The following is a 19394-nucleotide window of genomic DNA, read 5'->3' on the forward strand; positions in this document are numbered from 1 at the left end:
TGTTCCACGTTTATGAGTATTATTTTGGTATAGTATTTTTGATAAATTGAGAAATTATATGTCTCTGTGAATTTTAATATTTTATCCGTTGTCTTCACCAGTCAAATATAGTCTTTCCAGCTTGTTTTCTAAGCACTACAGTGTAGTATGGCCTGTATCAATTGCTATGACACATGGTCCTGTGAATTTATTATAAAGAAATACATCCTGGTTGGAATTTGTCATTGTTTTATTTCCAGGTTATTTGTGCTCACCGGGTTGCTATAAATAAAAATAGCAAAAATAAAAGTTATTTAAACAGCTAGCTATATCAAAGCATCTGATATAGAATGCAGAGTGTTTGCGACCTCGGATTGTTGTGTCAAACAACACTCGAGTCTGGTGCTAAGGTCTTTTACCATCGCCATGGAGTACAGCAAGTCGTCATATCTCGTCTCACCACCCTCACGCCCATGACTATCTATGCACAACCGCCTCAGGCTTGTTCTGAAACTTGTTCGCATTTCCTGAAGCAAATCTTTATGCTTAATGTTTTCTTCCATCATCGAGTCTGTGTTGGTGAACATCATGAGTTTCAATATTTCGAGCTCCAATCGTGTTGCATTAAGGCGCTTGTAATGTGTGGCGATCTTTGTCATGCTGTTGAATGTGTCGGCAGCCAGTGACTTGAGAGGGGCTAGTGTAGCCTTTGTAATGGCTTCTTTCCTGTCAAATAAAATGTTGCTGTTAGTTTTTCCAAGGCAAGTTGCAAGCGCATTGAATTCTAAGTAATTTCAGCATTAATTATAAAGAGACCATTTGAGTTTTTGAGGCAACACCTTTGGTCGCTCACTCATACATGGTAAGATGGCTGGAGAGCCTATAGCATAGAAACATACTAGTGCTCTAGAACTTTGATATAGCTGGGACCTATATTAAAGTTACATATATTTCCAAATATCTATTTCTATATACGTACATTATATATAGAAATAAATATATTTCTATATATAACGTTCTAAATATATATATTTAGAACTTGGATATACTGCTTGAGTCAACTGGTGATGACTACACAATCCAAGTGTCATGTTAATGTTCTTTCTAAAGATTTTATCACACACTAATTTAACAGGGGCTGTCATTAGTATATTGGTAATTGGAGTTATCCGCTCCCTATATTATTGAGCACTGTTTAATACAGAAGCCTTTACTTGAAATGATTGGGAGATGTCTTCGACCTGATCCAACCCCTGAGTGAACCCAGTTTTGTAGTTTTGCTTTGTTTTACTGTACTTTCGGTGCAAGATCTATAACAAAACTTTTTGGCCGGTCTGTGTGGTAATCGTTTTTAGTTTTATTCTGAAGTTTTGAGTCAATTAGACCATTAGTTGCTGAGACAATGTCGAAATACAGAGGGCACGTCTAACTGACTAAGAAATGAAAAATAACAACTGACAGCGCATTAGTTCCTTTCGAATTTCCGTACTTCAGGTTTGCGTACGGTTTCGAAATTTTGATCGCTGTTTAAGGTATACCTATACATTTTCAGTATAATTTCAAGTTGATCGGACTCAAGTTCTTGAGCTATTTCCAAATTATCGAGGGAACTTCCAAATGACCGATGCATAAAAAATGGCTGCCGACAGAACATTACTTTCAAGCTATTAGTATCTTAATAGCCTCGCTGCTATTCAGCATATAGCGATTAGCTATACCAGTTTCTAAAACATAGGCATAGGTTTTCATTAAAGTGATTACAAAATTCACAGCTAGTAATATGGTTTTGCCTATTCCTCGCAAAAACACACTCAAACCCAACAGAATTTGCAGCTTGAATGCGGATCCCTTAATCTCTACCAGCATTCATCATAATTATTTGAATTTTTTGTCGATAAAAAGTTGCACAATAGTGCAATAGGCAAATAGCTAGTATCGCTTCTTTCTGTCCTACAGGATTTAGCTTAAAAAGGCTTTTGACATCGAATGTCTGGTCGCAAAAGTTGATGACGTCTTTTTGACTGAACTACTATGATTTATTCAGTTTATGCATAGTTTAACCACGAATATTTCCTATTGGACTGCATTCCTTAGGCAAGTAGAAATAACTTAGGCATGGTTTAGAGGCCTATTCTGATTCCTTACAGAATGCTGGTTGGTGTCTGTGGTTGCTTATTCTCTCTTTCCCTCATCATATCCTTGTACTGTTCACTCGTCAGGGAAAAGTGGAGAGCGCTGACACCTGCTGTAACGTTATTTAGACAGCTCTGAGCGATAACCGACATGGTTAAGATGTCAATGCATCTACTTCTTGTCAAATATATCTGATCTTCGATGGGAAGTGACTTATACTCTGAAAGAGAATCAAAATAATTATAACTCAGTAACTTAATAAGCCATTTACATAGACATCAAACAAAAGACATGTACCAAAAGCAGTTGTCGATTTACCTTTATTTTGTAGATGTCTATGGAAACAACTGCTTTTTGTGTGTTTAAGATAGCACGACTTCTACCCATTACAAAAGTTAGCAATAGAGTTAAATCATAAAACTACACAAAATTCAGGACATAGAAACATAAGCATTACATATAGTCTTTGTAAATGTGGATTGTTTCTGTCTGTTAGTTCATATCAGGTGCATGGCATTGTGCTGAAAATTAAAGGGATGATTTAGCTTACCTGGGATGGTCTTGGCCCATTGAACCACGCTTGGTATTTCATGTTGGAATATCTGGCTCAGAGCTGTACTAGACGTAAAATTCTTTTCAGCTTCGGCGTAGTCATCATTGTCTAGAGCTGAAAAAATCCTCAGAAGTTAGCGAAGTGCGATCAAGCAAAATGCCTAACTTTTTTTAGTTGGAAGTTTAGTTTCTACTCTGATGCCGGTTTCCAACTATGTCAAATTGACCACTGAAAACACACCAATTATGTACGAAACTGGTCAAATGGTAATTCGAAGTCTAGCAATTCTGTTTTTTTTTACAATAGTATTTCTTTGAGTCATTTTAATTGTTTTGGGCAACATTTTACATCTAAAATACATCTGCAAGATATTTCAGACTTTAGTGTTGGTTGTTTTATTGTTGTTAAAGCTAATCGATTGGTCCGACCAATCATGATTGGTGATTATGATCATGCCAATTATGATTGGTGCATGGGGCTGATCTTTGTTTCTATGTTTATATTTTAACTTCAAAACAATATTTCCTAGTTTCATTGACATACGAAATCAACATTTTGTAATTTTTTTGCATAGATTACCGTGATATAAATTTTCAATATTATCAAATAATAGGCTTATAATGTTTGCTTTTTGTAAAAATATAAAATATTTAAAAACAACAACATGATGATTGCTTTATGGGTAATGTAATACTGGTTTGTGTAAGTATCAGGCAAAATAGAACACTTGATTTTTATAATCACTAGCATATGTTTAATGTATTTTTGTTATGGCTTTGTGTTTTTTAAGTTATACCAAAATAAAAAGTTTTTTTCAAATGAGTATAATATGTGAAAGAGCAAGCGGTAATGCTATTTTTAGAGCTGCTTTTACGTGTAAACATGCAAATGCTCTTTACTATAAGCCTCTGCACCGTATGTACTAGACTCATTCTATTGCCTTGTGTAGCTCTATGGTTGTAAAAGCCGCGCATCCAAGCTACATCACAAGGATATTTGGTTAGTTGGACGTTTTTCTTAGTAATCGTGGATTAGTTAAATAACTAATATATCCTTCTTGCTGCCTACCATCACAGATTAGTGGACAGAAGTGCTCGTAGTTTGTATGTTTGAAGCAATGTTTGACTTCAATCTTATTCTCACGCAAAAAACCTGTTTAACGGTTGAGAGAAATCTATCACTTTAGACTGATATTAACTAGCTTGGAAATGTGCCTATGACCATACAGTATTATAGATTATTAGCTTGAACTCTTTGAATATCTTGTTTTAAAATTATTTTATAAATTATCTCTGTATAGGTTTTTTCGCTAACTATTGTCTGTTTGCGTTTTACTTACCAATAGTCGCTGTTCTGGCAGCTGACTGCGCGAGCCATTGGCTGAGGCTGCTCAGTACATGACTACTGCTAGCTCTGTGATGAGCTGCTGCCGGACTCCGAGAGGGCCCGTAGGTATCAGGGCTAGAAGGGGGTGAAACGAGTGAGTCCGGGCTTAAGGGAAGTTGGTGCTGATGATTTGGAGTACATGGCGCTAGATCAGGATGGTTTGCTAAGGAGTTTCGCAACTCCAACTGTTTAGTGACAGAATCTAGCTTGCTTGTCTTACTTGTTGTCTGGTCATTCTTTTCCAATTTCCTTTTACGCACTGAAACAAAATAAGTATAAAGAGCATCCAGGTTTGGTACAGCTGTATTAGCTTCAGTTACTATTATGCGATAGAGGTAAAATTTTTTATCTATAATTTATGTTTGTTTTCCTACATTCCGATCTAGGTAAACCATTATAGTCATCCTTACGCACTTTCAACTTTACATTAGGTCAATGTTTTTAAACTAAAACGATACATACCCAGACAGAGTGTCACTCTACGCTCTCTATTAGCCAGTAACTTTTTGGTTAGTTGTTTTCAGATTTTTCAAATGTGCCATTGTTCTTTCAGTGATATTTGCTTACAATCGTTTAACATGTTTTATTAAGTTCCATTACAATTCTCAACAAAAAGTTTAGAATTGACTGAAATTCTTTGTAAAAGTAATATGGCATTACTTTTCAGTTCATGTATGCTCTCGGTAGGGATTGCTAAAGATGCATTTACATTTTGACTAGATAAAAAGAACATTTTATTACAAAATGAAAATTTTCCACTTGGTGTAGTTTGTTATTGACATGAAGGTTTTATGTATTTTTACATCTCTAATTATTTATTACTCATTGTGAAAATATTTTTTCTAATATTAATGAAACTAATTAAAATATCAAAACTAATTTTTTATGATATTCACCTGGGAATGTCTTCAGCCATGAAGGGTTTCTGGTAAGACTTCAAGCTATAAATTAAAATCTGACAATTTTTTGCAAACCTGTCAACTTACCACCGTTGCTTTTCATTCCAACTTGATGGCAGACTCTCAATCTGCACGCTGCACAGTTCCGTCTCAGTCTTTTGTCAACCTGACACTTATTGTCCGCCGCACACGCAAATGATTGGCCTTTTCCTATATCACCAACCAATAGAAAGCATGAAATAAACAAGATGCTACTACATCCTAGAAGCTTCTGCATGTTATTAATCAGCCAGAACTAGTTCTGGTACAAATGAAGGTTGTCATCGACGATTCTGCAAATACTGACAAGCTGGTAAAGCACCTCTCATCTTCTTATTCAAGATTATGGACTTCTTTGCATTATATAGTAATTTTAAGCAAACAGTTTATAAAAAAATCCACGTTCCATCTGTACTAACCTTGTAGACTTCTTTTGAAAAAGGACTTGCAGCCTTCACAAGTTTGGACTCCGTAGTGAACGCCGGAGGCAGAGTCACCACAAACCTGACAGAAATGACGATTTGTGGAATTTTGAGTCGATCTGTCTGAACCTGTCAAAACAAATTCTTTTAAACATATTGTAAATTTTCTTAAAATAAATTATTTTAATATATTGTAAATTGCAATTGAAGTAAATCTTCTGTACAAAAACTTTTTTATTACTTGTGCAATGCCGGGCACCCAGTTAGTACGTAATATTGTAAAGGAAACTGCCGGTTCCCTTGACCCTCCACAAGGCAGTCAGATAAAAAACACCAAGTATTAAGTGCCTGTGAAATATATATTTAGTAAATAAATAAGTTTACATGCATAAAAAGCAATTAACCACATTCAGAGTATGCAGAGGGTACGCAAATTGCTATGCCAAAACAGTCGAATCTTCTTCATTTTATACTTTTACTTTCGTTTTGGGCCAAGCCCCCTTCCCTTACTTTCATTCTCAGTGTCTCTTTCACGGTTTTTTCAGTTCCTTTTCAGTCTCTCGGTTCCTTTTCAGTCTCTCGGTCTCTTCTCAGTAGCTCGAGTGCCCTAACGATGGCTGAGCCTTCTTCAGTGTCTTGAATGCTCGGCCCTACAACCGTAGTGACCAGAAGGCCGATCGCTACGGCCTGCTCACAGCACTCTGCCATAATCTTTACTGATCATACCTTATTTCATTGAGTTAAAGCTTGTTGTTGATGGTGGAGCTCATTGTAAAAAGGAAAAATAAGAGTTTTGTCTATCTTTTTTGTCTGAAGAGACGATCAGAGATTTGAGAAAAGGTTACAGTGTTTGGGGTTTAAAACCACGCCATATAGTTTTGCACTGCAACACTCTGAGACTTCCACCAATCAATTACCTTCAAGCAACTTGCAATAGTAGTTCGCTGTTATTCTCTTTGCTTTATCAACACATCTGATGTTCTCTTATGGTGCAATGAACTGGTAGGCCATAAATAGCATAAAGTAGTTCAAAGCTTCAGTAAGTTTTACACACAAATCTTTGTAAATAATATCTTTAAATGATGTTCTCCTGGTTTCTCACAATTCTATTAGTCAAACAAAAGAGCTCTAAAAACCTGACCTGCTATGCCATAGAACTGCGCATATTCACTCTGTTTATCTGAGCGTGTGTCTCACAAAAACCCTACTGAACAAAACTTCAAGTGTCAACTGAACCTGGGTGAATTATAGCTAATATTCATGAACCATTAGGAAATACTTCTATGTTTTGTTGCCATCTATTTTTACAATAAAGACTTCAGATAAGTATTTTCCTGTAAATTTTACTTTAGAATAAAGCTTTTTTTAAGATTAAACACCATCAATAAGAATTACATATGAAAGACTTTTTATTGAAGAATACCCAGTACATTCAAGACATAGTCCAATGTTGTCTATATTCACAGAGTGCCAGCCTATAGAAACTCACTGCATCAAGGCTTGTCCTGTTAGTTACTAGTAAAACAAACCAATGTGTAATGACATCATATGACCTATATGGTGTTTCACATATATTAAAAACTTTATTCATTACTTAGTTGTCCACTCATATATTAAAGGAAATTGTTGGAGATAATGCTTTTATTACCTTTGTTTATGTTCATGTTATAGACATGCAAAGACTTTTTTGTATTCCGGCTGTCGTGAAAAATCCCAACAAAAATTTTGATGTCTAGTTTTAGCATCTGAACATCCCAAATCTTCGAATTTGTTGTTAAATGTAGTACGAAAGAATAGCTGAGCAGCATGTAGTTAAAAAGTTGTGAATTTTTATGTTCTAAATATACCGTAATTGTTGTTGGAGAAATTATTTTAACTATTTATGAAAATGACTAATTAGAATAAAGTAATGTTCAAAACGTTTGTCAATCTCTAACTTTCCTTTAAGAAATGAATTTACCCGCCAAGATATTTGCTCCTTTCAAACTTTACTGCATGTTGGATTTTGCTTTTTTGAATAACGCCGTAAAAATGGTTATTTTTCAAAAATACTTGCAGGTGAATATTGGCCAATGCTGTTGCTTGACCAAAGTTATTTTTAAAAAGTTGGGTGTGAAAGGTCTTTACATCCTGGTAAGTGTGAGAGTTACTTATAGCATTAACCAAAAAGGTGCAAGCGATGCAAACTATTTGAATTTAAAGTCAAGACATTAACCAATCGCAACAGTTCTTGCATCTTATTGGTTAATCGATTACATACCAGTGTAATTTTATATCTTTTTAGTCCTGCTAGATGCAGCACTGCTTTGTGTTATTGACAAAAACACAAAGAATTATTTTATTTATATTTAAAAATAATCAGATTCATTATACTTTCACCAGCACTTCAACGTGAGAGATAAAAAACTTAAGCAAGTGTGAAACTGCCAATCAGCTGAATAGTTGCAGATAATTCAGCCATATTTGCTTTCAATATAAAATGCCTGAGATGCCTCAGAAACTCTCAAACTGAATGTTTTTGAAATATTAACTCGGAACACATTAGTGCAAGTTTGGTGAGGTATGACAGAATATGACACAAAGAGTTTTCATTTTTGTTTCATGCCTGCTGCTATATGCAAAAAGATAATCCTCTAATTTATGTTTTACCTCATAGCAAACAGTTGTTGCTGATCCATTCATAGACATTTCACTGATAAGCTAAAAATACTCAAGTATTGGAAGAACTGTTTATTGTCTAGCATAATCTAATAGTACTTAAGACCAAACTCTGCCAAAAAATGATAAAAATGGTTGCAAATTGTAAATTGGATTTTACATAAATATACCTCCACACCTCTCCACCTACGTATATGTATAGATTATTTTGAATGCTGACTTTGAAGCTAAATTAAAAGTGCTATAATTAAAATGCAGTGTAATTAACTACTAGTTGCATGCAGAAAGTCTCAAAAATCCTATGGTATAAAGTGACATTTTGTAAATAAAATTATTTCCACCTAATACTGCCATTGTTAAATAGAAGAATTAAAAAAACTGAAGCCTTAACTCAAGGCAGAAGCCTTGAGGTGCTCCCAGAGAGTCTAAGGTAGAAGAAAGTATGATACAACAAAAATTTTTGAATTTAAGCCTCAAAGTAAATTCATTGGCTCATGATATGATATGCTGGAAGGCACTCATAAAGTTTTTGTTCAGGGATATGAATGATGGTTTCTCTTTACCAGTTTCATTTATCTACAGAGAAGTTTGATGCAATTTTAAACTTTTGAATATTTACCTAGCATGACTTATGTTTCTCATCAATAGCTGATAGCTATGCTCACTGAGTAGAGATAAATCTTTAGATTGAAAATCAGGAACATTAGTTTTTGTACTAATGTACTAATATACTAATGTAAGAACACTGTCATTTTAATTAGAAATGTAGCAACTAGTTGATGTCTAAGGCAAGCTTTCAGTTTTTTTCTAAAAGCTGGTTTCCAAATTGGTACAGCCATCAGGCTCACCTACCTTCCACAGAGCTGCATCTGTATGTTGGTATCAGTGGTGATATTTCTTTCTTCAAGCTTGCTGTAGGTGTGCGAACGACAGCAGGTGGAAATTCTTTGGTCGGTGCGGCTAGATACGGAATATATGGCGAGTGTTGGTATAGCATGCCACTAGGAGGCACGGTCTTGATTTTCGGTAGATATCCTTGTCTCGCGTGACCTATCATTTCTCTAGTAGTAGGGTAGGCCTGTGCATTAGATAAGATATTCCTGTATTGTTCCCAATTCATAGTGATATGAACGAAGTTCCTTTCTTTTGAATAACATATTTCGTATCCCCTATTGCTTATATATTCACAGATTTGTAACTCAAACCATAACTCTGGCATTTGAATGATTGGACAAATAAATTGGTTCTCTGCAAGTCTTATTGGCTCTTTGTTGTACTCTTCTAATAACAATTGCCTCTTCTGTTGCTAGGTAACCGGTTATTATGCCAACCCGGATACAGACACAGGTTTAAGGTGAATTTCAAGGATCACTAGGCACTCGAGGTCACGGTAATATCAGAGTGATGTGGCTAGCTTCTCTCTCATATCAACATGACTAATTTTCAGTAATCTGTTTCTGAGGTGATGGCTTTTCAGCGCAATGAGGTCTTGAGAAATGCGATCACTACAGCCAATATTCATATATATATCTTTGAGTTCAGAACTTATTGATTTCATGGTGTAGGTGTGTGTGCGTGCCTGTGTGTGGATGTGTTAATGCTAAAGATCGTTTTTTATTAGAAGTTATACCAGAAGCTAAATTAATGAAAATAAATTTTTCTCTATTCCAAATCTATAATTGGTAAACTTTTCTGCTTCAGCAATGTGAAATAAGTTTTAACTGTTTTTGAAAGCATTATTTAAAGGTGAAAGTGTGCTTTTGCACTCACGCATTGACTATTAAGAATAAGATAGAATATCGCACTCAAATGACCCACTCTCTCTCTACATATCAATATTGCAGAATGACATTGCAGATTTGTAATAAATTGCAGTCTCTTTTTAAAATAATTAGATAGTTGAAAACTCATCATATTCCTTGAGCAAAACCATACTTTGTGAAAAAGATTCAGGATTCAATCATAGCGGCCAGATATAACGAATATGGATATGAGTTTACCATGCCTTTCTATGTCAGAGCGCATTTTATCTACACATTATGACTTGCATTGATTGGAAAGATAATTCACTGTAAGTGTACTCTATGGTGAAACTAGTATCCTAGAGGTCATACACGTACATGATATCTACTAAAGTAAGCAATGGTATGGCTGTTATAAAATGACGACAAAGTCTACATGTCCTTACTAGTTTTATGTGATGAAAGAGTTCAGTTTCCAGAGATTAAGCAGAGATTAAGAGTTAACCTGTCAAGTTATCTGTAGATTAGATACCAAACAAGTTTATTGTTTCAACTGTCCTACAGATATGGCTTAAATCTCCAAAGAACGGTTCCAATAAGTTACGTATCAGATTTTAAAACCATCTGAACTATTGATTCAGTGTTGTTGTATGTCATACTCAATGGAAACTCAGCAAGCTTTATCACCATCTAGCTTGCTAGTTCTATTTTGCTATAAATTAAATATTTTAGATTTGAAGACGGAAAGGATATCATACCTCAGCAGTATTGGTAAAAGATGCAAGTTACAGGTATTTAGTTATCCCTTTAAAGGTTTACTTGCAACAAAATTCACATTACAGGTATTTGGTATCAAAAGGTTCACTATGTCTTACTCTGCTATTTTGTTGGTGCAAAATATGTGGAAATGTGATTGCAAGCTCTTAAAAGCTCAAAACCGAACAGTTAATCGCAGCCATCACAAAAACGCCGTAGTTGGGAATCACTTTATTTGGCTGGTGTACTTCAACAGTTTGGTTATTGTTTTGACATGTGATGTTTTCCCATGAAATTAAAGGCCAATAAAAGGCTCGATATAAAATGTCTCGTAGCACTAGTTTATGACAAATACTTCGATTTCTACCAGAAAGCCTGTATCAAATATAAATGTTCGCTACTTCACAGTATCTTTTCAGCCTGGTCTCATCATCTATTTGTAATCTGATCATGTGACCCATACTTTTTGCCAAATCGCCCGGACAGTTTCTGCAGCATTTTTCGACTATCGCAAGTGACCAACAGGCTCCTCATGTTTGTCAGAAGATGATACACACTCCTTCGAGCTAATGTTAAAAATTTAAGAACTTTTTACGGTAGGTTTTGAGATATCAGTGCTCAAATGACAGGTTTACAGTAACAATGAAATAGACGCATAAGAACAATAGACATGGTTTTATTGAATGCGTGAAGTATATTTGCGAAAATATTTTGATGAATGAGCTTGCATGAAAGTGTAAATAGAAGCCATCTTGTTCAGCTGGATCCTATTTGAACCGTTTTGGAAAGTGATTCCAGTCTATGGCAATTTCATGATGGTTGCGATTAACTGTTCGTTTTTTAGCTTTTAAGAGCTTGTAATCACATTACAACATATTTTGCACCTTCAACACAGCAGAGTAAGACATAGTGGATCTTTTGATATCAAATATAAAATAATGATCAAGATAAGGCAAAAATATAGTGCTTAGTTTGTTATGAGATTCATTCTGGGCAATTAGAAAGGCAATGACTCGCTTATTTTTTATGTGAAACTAAAAATCAGTTAATTCAATGAACAAACCAATGCGACGATCAATTAAAATATACCTAATATAAAGACATCCAATGATAGTTAGTTACCCTGTTGTGAATTGATATTGTAATGTGTGTTTTTTGCTGGAACTAGTGCCACTGAGTTGTCATGCATCAACAATACCAACCTGCCACTTGAAAAATTTCAGACCAATAGGTGTTCCAACATAAAAGAGATCTGGCTATGGCAGAAATTGAGTGAGCTACAAATGTTTATGATAGAACTGTGAACGGAGAGGATACAATGACTGCAACTATCCTCAACCATACCATCACAAGTTACCAGTCTCATGTTTGGCTAAAACAAGGGTTTAAAACCAAAATCTCTACGTGTAAAATTAGACCAAAAAATACAAGTGAGCCTGACAATTTGTTGATGTTTCCTGTTTTTAGATTCATCGTAGACAGGATTTTGAGGTAAGTATTCATAACAGCACAAAACTTGCCAATGTTTTGACTTGATTATTACCACTTCTTTAGTAAAGCACTCAAGCTTTCATTATGCTTTATTGATACTTTTTATTCTTTGTGCAAATCCCACACTGTTATGGTTATGATAGATTATGATAGTTATGATCTATGATGGATCATAGAAACATGGAAAGGAAGCATTTTACCCTGCTATACAAGTGTATAGCTTAAACCAAATCATCTGTCTAATAACACCTCTTGAGCATACCGTATACGATAACAAAGTCTAATCTTTGGTCCTTGGCTTTCTGTTGTTGTCACAAAGACCTTGCTTAACCAAGCAGTAGCGGAATTTTGAAAAGTTTTGCAAGGATTGCTTGACATAGATAAATTTATGCTAATTCTCTTAAATAGCTTTTCTCATTGACTCACTCCTTAGGTATTGCTTGCTTGAGCTTAATTAGCAGAATTTGTTTTTGTAGACCTTTTGCTCTACTTCTAGAGCAGGTGTCGATGAAAAGTTCTATTTGTAGCGCAACTGTCTCCACCTTCAAAGGTTACGGCAGCTGTTAATATATGGTATGCGATAACCACCCCTGGCTCACATTGCAAAAAGACAATTAGAGTGTCATAAACAATGCTATAACCATTTGGTTGTAAAAATGGGTATGTATTATGACTATGTTGGTAACTAACGGGCAGACAGGCTCAGCGTTATAATTAAAAAAATGGAGAAAAACAATACAAAAGAGGGAGTTGATCTCTGGCGTGATCCTCTGAGGTATACGCAGTTTTTGTTGTCTGAAACTTTATGTATGATTCCCTTTGGGAAGTTGATAAAAAAAGTTAAGAAATACATTGTAAATGCACAGGGTTGGGAAGATAAATAACCTATGAGGGGATGAAGAGACTTACTATGACAGGTTACTCAACCAATAACCATATTTCCATCATAAATTACCTGGTTTAATTCAATAACACATATATTTAGAAATTGATGTCTAAAAAATACATATTATGATGTAACAAATTATTTGAAACGTTCATTATTAAGCAATACAAAAACTCTGCTTTGGTGAGTACAGTGTGTTACAATTCTCAGAGAGGCAAACCAAAATAGTTGGGTATTAGAATACGAGTTGGTTTCACAACAATTATCTTTAAATATGAACTTCAAGGTTTATAAAGAACCAAAAGGCTAGTCTCAAAATACTTTCATATAACCTTATGATGCATCCCATCTCTTTTAGATGTCAAATAAGGGACCTGGTTTACAGATTTTAGAAAGAATTTGTGTTACTTTTGGCTTTTGAAAACCAATACCAGCTTCATAATTAAGTGACTACATAATAATTTTTTTGCTTATGTGAGTTTAGTGTTCAGATTATTCTTCTGCTATTTAAAAGAGATTTAAATGTTTTCATATCGCAGTTGTTAGATTTTTTAACTTTGCCGCTTACCGCTTATTAATCATATCTGACTATTTACTGTTTTGAAAAGCTAACACTTTTGTCTCTATCTACTCTAGTGTATGTAAGACCCTTCCAGATTTCCTGACTATGTTATGTTAACTTGTATAGGTAAGTAAAATGTGCGCTATGTACATAGCTTGTGACTCTCATTTACGTAACCTGTTACTTCTTAGTGAACAGCAGCCACCAGCTTTCTTATTAAAAAATGAATTACTGTAAGTCCTCATGCTCAAGCCGCGTGGCTTGTGCTCAAAAACAGGTATCTCATGAAAGAAAAAATCATCCTCCAACAAGCCGCGTATGCCCACAGACCGTGGCTAATGACTGAGGTTTTGTCATCCTTGACCCCCTTCGGTAGCGAGAGTGTTAAGAGGGGTTTCGCTATACCCCCGTTCTCTTGAATAAGAAACCAGGCTACATCAGTACATGTGAAAAGAATTTTCTTTTACTTCCAAGTTCGAATTAAAATTCCTAAACCCTTGCATCAATAACCTATTTGCCATGTCTCAGCTAGATTTTTATTGCACTGTTAGAGGGCTTCACGTTTATGGAAAGATGCCGGTCAAGAATGAAAAGGTGTTAATTACCTATGACTGTGGTGAGTTAAACATGAGCGATAAACTCTTTTTTATTCTAAAGTATTCCATAAACATGACCTTGAAAATAAACGAGTAGGTCGCCAAAACCCCGTACATAAAAGTGTATCATGACTGCGATTCTATGGTTATAGCGCGGAACTGAGCAGAGACCGCATTTATCGAGAAGCCGCCCTGAGCCTCATGTAAGTATTAAAAACTTGGCTTTAGCCGCGGCTTATGACCTTGAACCAGAAGTTGCGCCCAACGACAGGCCGCGTGGCTTGAGCATAAGGACTTACGGTATGCTGATTTATTGGCAGTATTTAGGTGAAGCTTTGTTCATTACTACTCTCTAGCTTTTCAACAGAGTCAGGTGATGACACAGGGGGTAGGTGATTGTGTACATCTACCAGAGTCAGGTTATGACACAGGGGTAGGTGATTGTGTACATCTACCAGATAAAGGTGGTTACTAGTCATGACATCTGAATAGGTCCTTAAAGACTTGTTTTACAGTGCTAATGAACATGGTACCGAGTTTGGGTAGCAAAGTAAGGATGTGTTTAGTAGGCAATAACGCATTTAGTTTTATTAGCTACCAAGCAAAAATTCATGTAGTGATGTAATTGCGAGGTGAGTTTGGAATGTTGTTTCAAAGGAGTATTGTATGGTAAGTAAAATTGTCTTGAGTTTGAGTTAACATGCAACTTTTTTGTAGATTGACTATATTTGAACGTATTTGGAGATGCCTGTCTGATGGCATACTCAAGGCAGTTTTCAAAGACTCTTTTCTGTTCTAGTCATAAAAAGAATTATTGCTATTATGCCTTGTCATTCCAGTAAATTAAAACATTTTAAAGCCTGTGTTTGACAATGCAGAACAAACAACTAGACTAAAACAGCCATGCGGTGGTTTATTGTTACAACTGGACAATATACTGGTTCATACACCTACATGTACGTTTGAAACTTAATGTGAATGCATCAACTGTTCTTACACCATAGTTCAAGATATTGATTGATAAACATGAGGTCAGAACAACCGTTAGAACAATATTCGCACAGAAACAGATGGTGACATCATGAATACAGAAACTGACTCTCCTAGACTTGATGAAGTATAGCATAGCAAGCTTTTGTGAAAGGATGATCTTACACAAAGGTTTTGTAGATTTTGTCCAAAAGTATCAGTATTTTGTATCATTTGCGAATGTTTTTGATGTTTCAGGAGATCTGACTGCCAGGATGTTTCAAGGTTAAAACTAATATAGCTTGATCATAATTTAAACGCCCAGATTAATCTGATGTCCCGATTAATCAAGATTAATCCGATGTCCACTTATGACGTCTCTAACTGCAAAAAGACTGACTAAATAGAGACGTATAATGCTTCAAGTTGAACGTAATCGATGTCATCAATTATTGCAGCGACAACAACTAGTGACATCATTTTGTACATATTTGTCTTATAGCACTTTAATCTTTAATACTTCATGTAAGGACCTCAAGAGCGATACTAAAATAACAAAACGATTCTAAAGCCTCTCTCATAATCAACAGTATATATTTCATCTTCTGCAGCTCTATAATTGATAAATTATTAGCTAATACAGTAAACATACTGTAAAACCTCAATTTGAACTCCACCTTTATTTGAACGCTACCTCTAATAGAACGGCATCATAGGGAAGAGTTGAAAATTACAACACAATAAATTTATTGAATGCCACCTCTGATTATCTAGTGGTCCTTACAAACTCACAATAGAAACTGATCAGGGGAAAACTGTCCACAAAATATTACTAATAAAGACTCGGTTACATGAATAATAATTAATTATTTGGCTGTCGCCGTGGTGACTGCCATGAGTTTAGTGAGGGTGTACCTTAGAAGATCGAGCGACACACTCAACAGAAGTACACTCTGATTTAAAGCTAGCAAGGTCTAAATCATATCCATTGTTTTAAAATTTGTGCATAATGTGGTTTATAATCTTACCTCAAAACTTTAAAGCGTTTTGATGAACGGTAAGAATAATTGTAAGACTTCTGTATGGCGTAATGGCAGCCATCGTTATGGCATATTATAACTTTGGAACGTTAAAAAGGGGTTTTAAAGTTAAAAACGTAATGTCTGTCTTCTAACTCCGAAGCTTTACATTTTGTTTTTTAAAACTTTGAAACTGATGCTTACAAAATAATTAATAACAGCACCACTTTTATATTTTATAATCAAAGTAGTTCCTTGTTTAACTCAGACTGATACCTCGCCATAAATAAAAAACGATTTAGCAAAACTGTTGAGGCCAATGACTTAAAAGTCGATTCGCTCGAAGGAGAGTGTAAAATGTAGGCTACATTAGCATCGCTTTACCAGTAAAAAGATTAAATTTATATTCACAAAGTTTCGCTGAGCTATTAAAAAAATGCAGTGCCACCTTTTATTTGAACCCCACCTCTAATTAAACGGCAATATAGAAAAAAGGTTGAAAAATAGAGCGCCATGTCATTCAAATTGGTGTTTTACGGTAATTACTAAAAGATTTCCTGCCAGCCTTTTGCACTTAATAAACCTAATGCGCTACTCATTTGCACTCTTTTTTACACCGCTTAATATCCAGACCTTAAACCAGTCAGAACTACGGACCCAGGTCACCAAAAGAACTTTACCACCCTTTTGCTTAGCTTATTAAAATTAGTACTTTATGTCCCACCCCAAGATTATGGCTTTTTATAAGTGCAACCTTACATTTAGCCGTCTAGTCAAAGAAAACTCTGACAAGGGATGGTGATTGCTTGCCAAAACATATCGGTTTAGTGTCAAAAGTTGCTTTCAGTAAATGCATAATTTGTGGTACAGAACGAGTTTGAGATAAACTTTTCTCATATAATGACGGTTAATGGGGTTTTGTTTAGGGATATTGGCTGAGTGATAGGCATAGCCTAGTTTCTATGAAAGTAATATATGGTTTTGTGGTTACCTCAGAACAGATAATGCTCTAACACAAATCCACTGCAACCTATGTTTTTTTGTAATTTAGAGTATTTTTTGCCTACACTCAGTTCAATAAATGTGGAGCAAAAATTGGGAAATGTTGAAAGACTAGGTGATAGTCACTTTTATTGTTTTAAGTAGAGCACATCTTCCTAAGGTTGGTGAGGGATTAACACGGGGACACTTAAACCTTTGATATCTAAAGAACAGAGAGGCAATTTAACTTATGCACTCAGTAACAGGCTTTCTTAAGCCTTTTGCCCATTACTGGAATGTCAAGCGACCTTAACGTAACCTCCAGAAGTTCAGTCAAACCTGGTAGACAGTAAAGAATACTGCTATTCAATTTTTGTTCAGTCTCCCATCACAAGTTGGCATTATTAAAATGTTTTATATTTTGCTCTGTGTTTGCTTCTAAATATATACATACTGTCTAAGCAAGTGAAAAACATTTTCGTGGAACATACGTATTTACAACGTGCCAAGTATGACTTAAAGATTGTTTTCATTTAGCTACTGTTCATGATCAGAATTAAAAACATAAAATGTTGGAAATTATGATATTTTTTGGCTCCACGTTCAATGTTCAAAATAGCATAATATCACAAATCGATTTAACAATGTAATATGTTTTCAATATTTTTTTTAGTATATGGAGGTAAACTTCATTGAGGCCATTAAATGAGGCCATGGTGTTTTATCTCATATATTGGTAACAGAGGAGGTCATTGATAACTGCATGTGTCAAGGTCAATAACATGGCTTTTAAAGCTTCAAAATTGTGCTTTTTTGTTTTCCAATTATAGCATTTAGACTTATCAGCTATATAAATTGAACCTTATTATTCCTGATCCTAATTGGTACATTTTTTGCTTTGTGATGCTTAGACCATCTTTTGGCATTTATCAGATGAATATTTCAAGGCTGTCTTTTGTAATAAGTATTTATTACAAAAGATGGCAGAAAGTTTTTAAAGTTGTATTGCAACACTCAAATTGATCTAATCCTTATCGGTTTTTGCTTGCACAATATTTGCCACTTTGTATATATTTTTATACATATCGCCATGTAGCAAAGTTCTGTTCATTTTATTTTTTTAAAGTGTTTCTTTGAGGCAGGTGGTTAGTAATCTTGGTTATTTGCTACAGTAGTGGTTATTTTTATATAAATTAACACATTTCACCATAAATATTACTGTACAATTTATAAGAACATAGCAAACAACTTTTATCTGTTTATGTCAATTCTATTCATAATAATCAATGACAATGGTTGAATCTAATTGCTAATCAAACTGTGGAATAAATGGCTCTTTTCATATTTAGCACAGCTAATATTACTGAGCATGAAAAATTTCTATATTTCATGATTTTTAGCCTTTTGAGTCTTCAGTTTTGACCAGATGATTTGCACTCGGTGTAGTTTTAGAAGCATGTGGTGTGCACACCAAGTTTTGCTCATTTTTAAAGCTTCACGATAATCAGCCAATTTGGTTTTTTTGAAGCAAAATGAACTTTTTTTTCTGTATAGAGCTTTGTTGGATCAAAAGAGTCACAATTTTTGTCTTAAAAAGATATATTGTGTAAATGATTATGAACATTTTAATTTGTGTTCAAGCTAGTGCTGTAAGTTGAAGAAAAAAAAGACCCGAAACATGGCTGCCAAAATATATACTAGTTTTTAAAAATAAAAAGATAGTGTAAAAAACCTAAATTTTCTTAGAATATAAAAGTGGGTAAGAATACTCCTTAAGCTCATCACATACATTTTCTGCTATTTCTATGACCACCACATCTCAATTTGCAAGATGAATGTGATATTCTGGCTAGACAGAATCTAGTCAGTTTCTAATTAAATACAAAAATTGATTCAATAAGCTATTAGGTCATTCGCAATCATAAATTTTCTTGCCATTTCTAATGAGACAGCGTGCCCTATTGGTCTAGACCGCATGACCCGCAAACAACAAGGTGAAGCTCAAATCTTAAACAAGGCCAATCGCGGTGACAAGAATGTCATCTAACCTTATTTTGCTCTCTGAAACTGGAAATGTCTGAGTTGTTGTGGTTTGCTTGTCACTGAAGTCAGACGTGTCTAGCTATTTGTTTGTGCAATATGGCTTTTAAAAACACACGCAGTTTCTGCTTGCAGTAAGTTTAGCAGACATCATACTTGATTTTCAAGAGATCGTTACACGATGAGACAAAACTTTTTAAAACCTGGTTTTATGACTGTACATGATCACTGACGACAAATTTCCAATAGATTTTGAAGCTAGTAGAGAGGATTTTTATTTCTA

The 19394-nt window shown here is 34.8% G+C and overlaps 1 protein-coding gene across 1 annotated transcript; it reads right to left on the bottom strand.

Annotated features, from left to right (window-relative positions):
* Positions 1 to 241: 241 nt before the first annotated feature.
* LOC137401907 (steroid hormone receptor ERR2-like) lies at positions 242 to 9199 on the bottom strand. Its single transcript, XM_068088381.1, has 7 exons — positions 8922 to 9199; positions 5409 to 5540; positions 5038 to 5160; positions 4005 to 4310; positions 2663 to 2779; positions 2125 to 2332; positions 242 to 705 (listed from the first exon to the last, which is right to left on the bottom strand). The coding sequence occupies exons 1-7, from the start codon at positions 9187 to 9189 to the stop codon at positions 306 to 308; spliced, it is 1554 nt and encodes a 517-aa protein (XP_067944482.1). The 5' UTR covers positions 9190 to 9199; the 3' UTR covers positions 242 to 305.
* Positions 9200 to 19394: the final 10195 nt, after the last annotated feature.

The sequence above is a fragment of the Watersipora subatra genome, chromosome 8, assembly GCF_963576615.1.
Source record: "Watersipora subatra chromosome 8, tzWatSuba1.1, whole genome shotgun sequence".
Lineage (NCBI taxonomy): Eukaryota > Metazoa > Bryozoa > Gymnolaemata > Cheilostomatida > Watersiporidae > Watersipora > Watersipora subatra.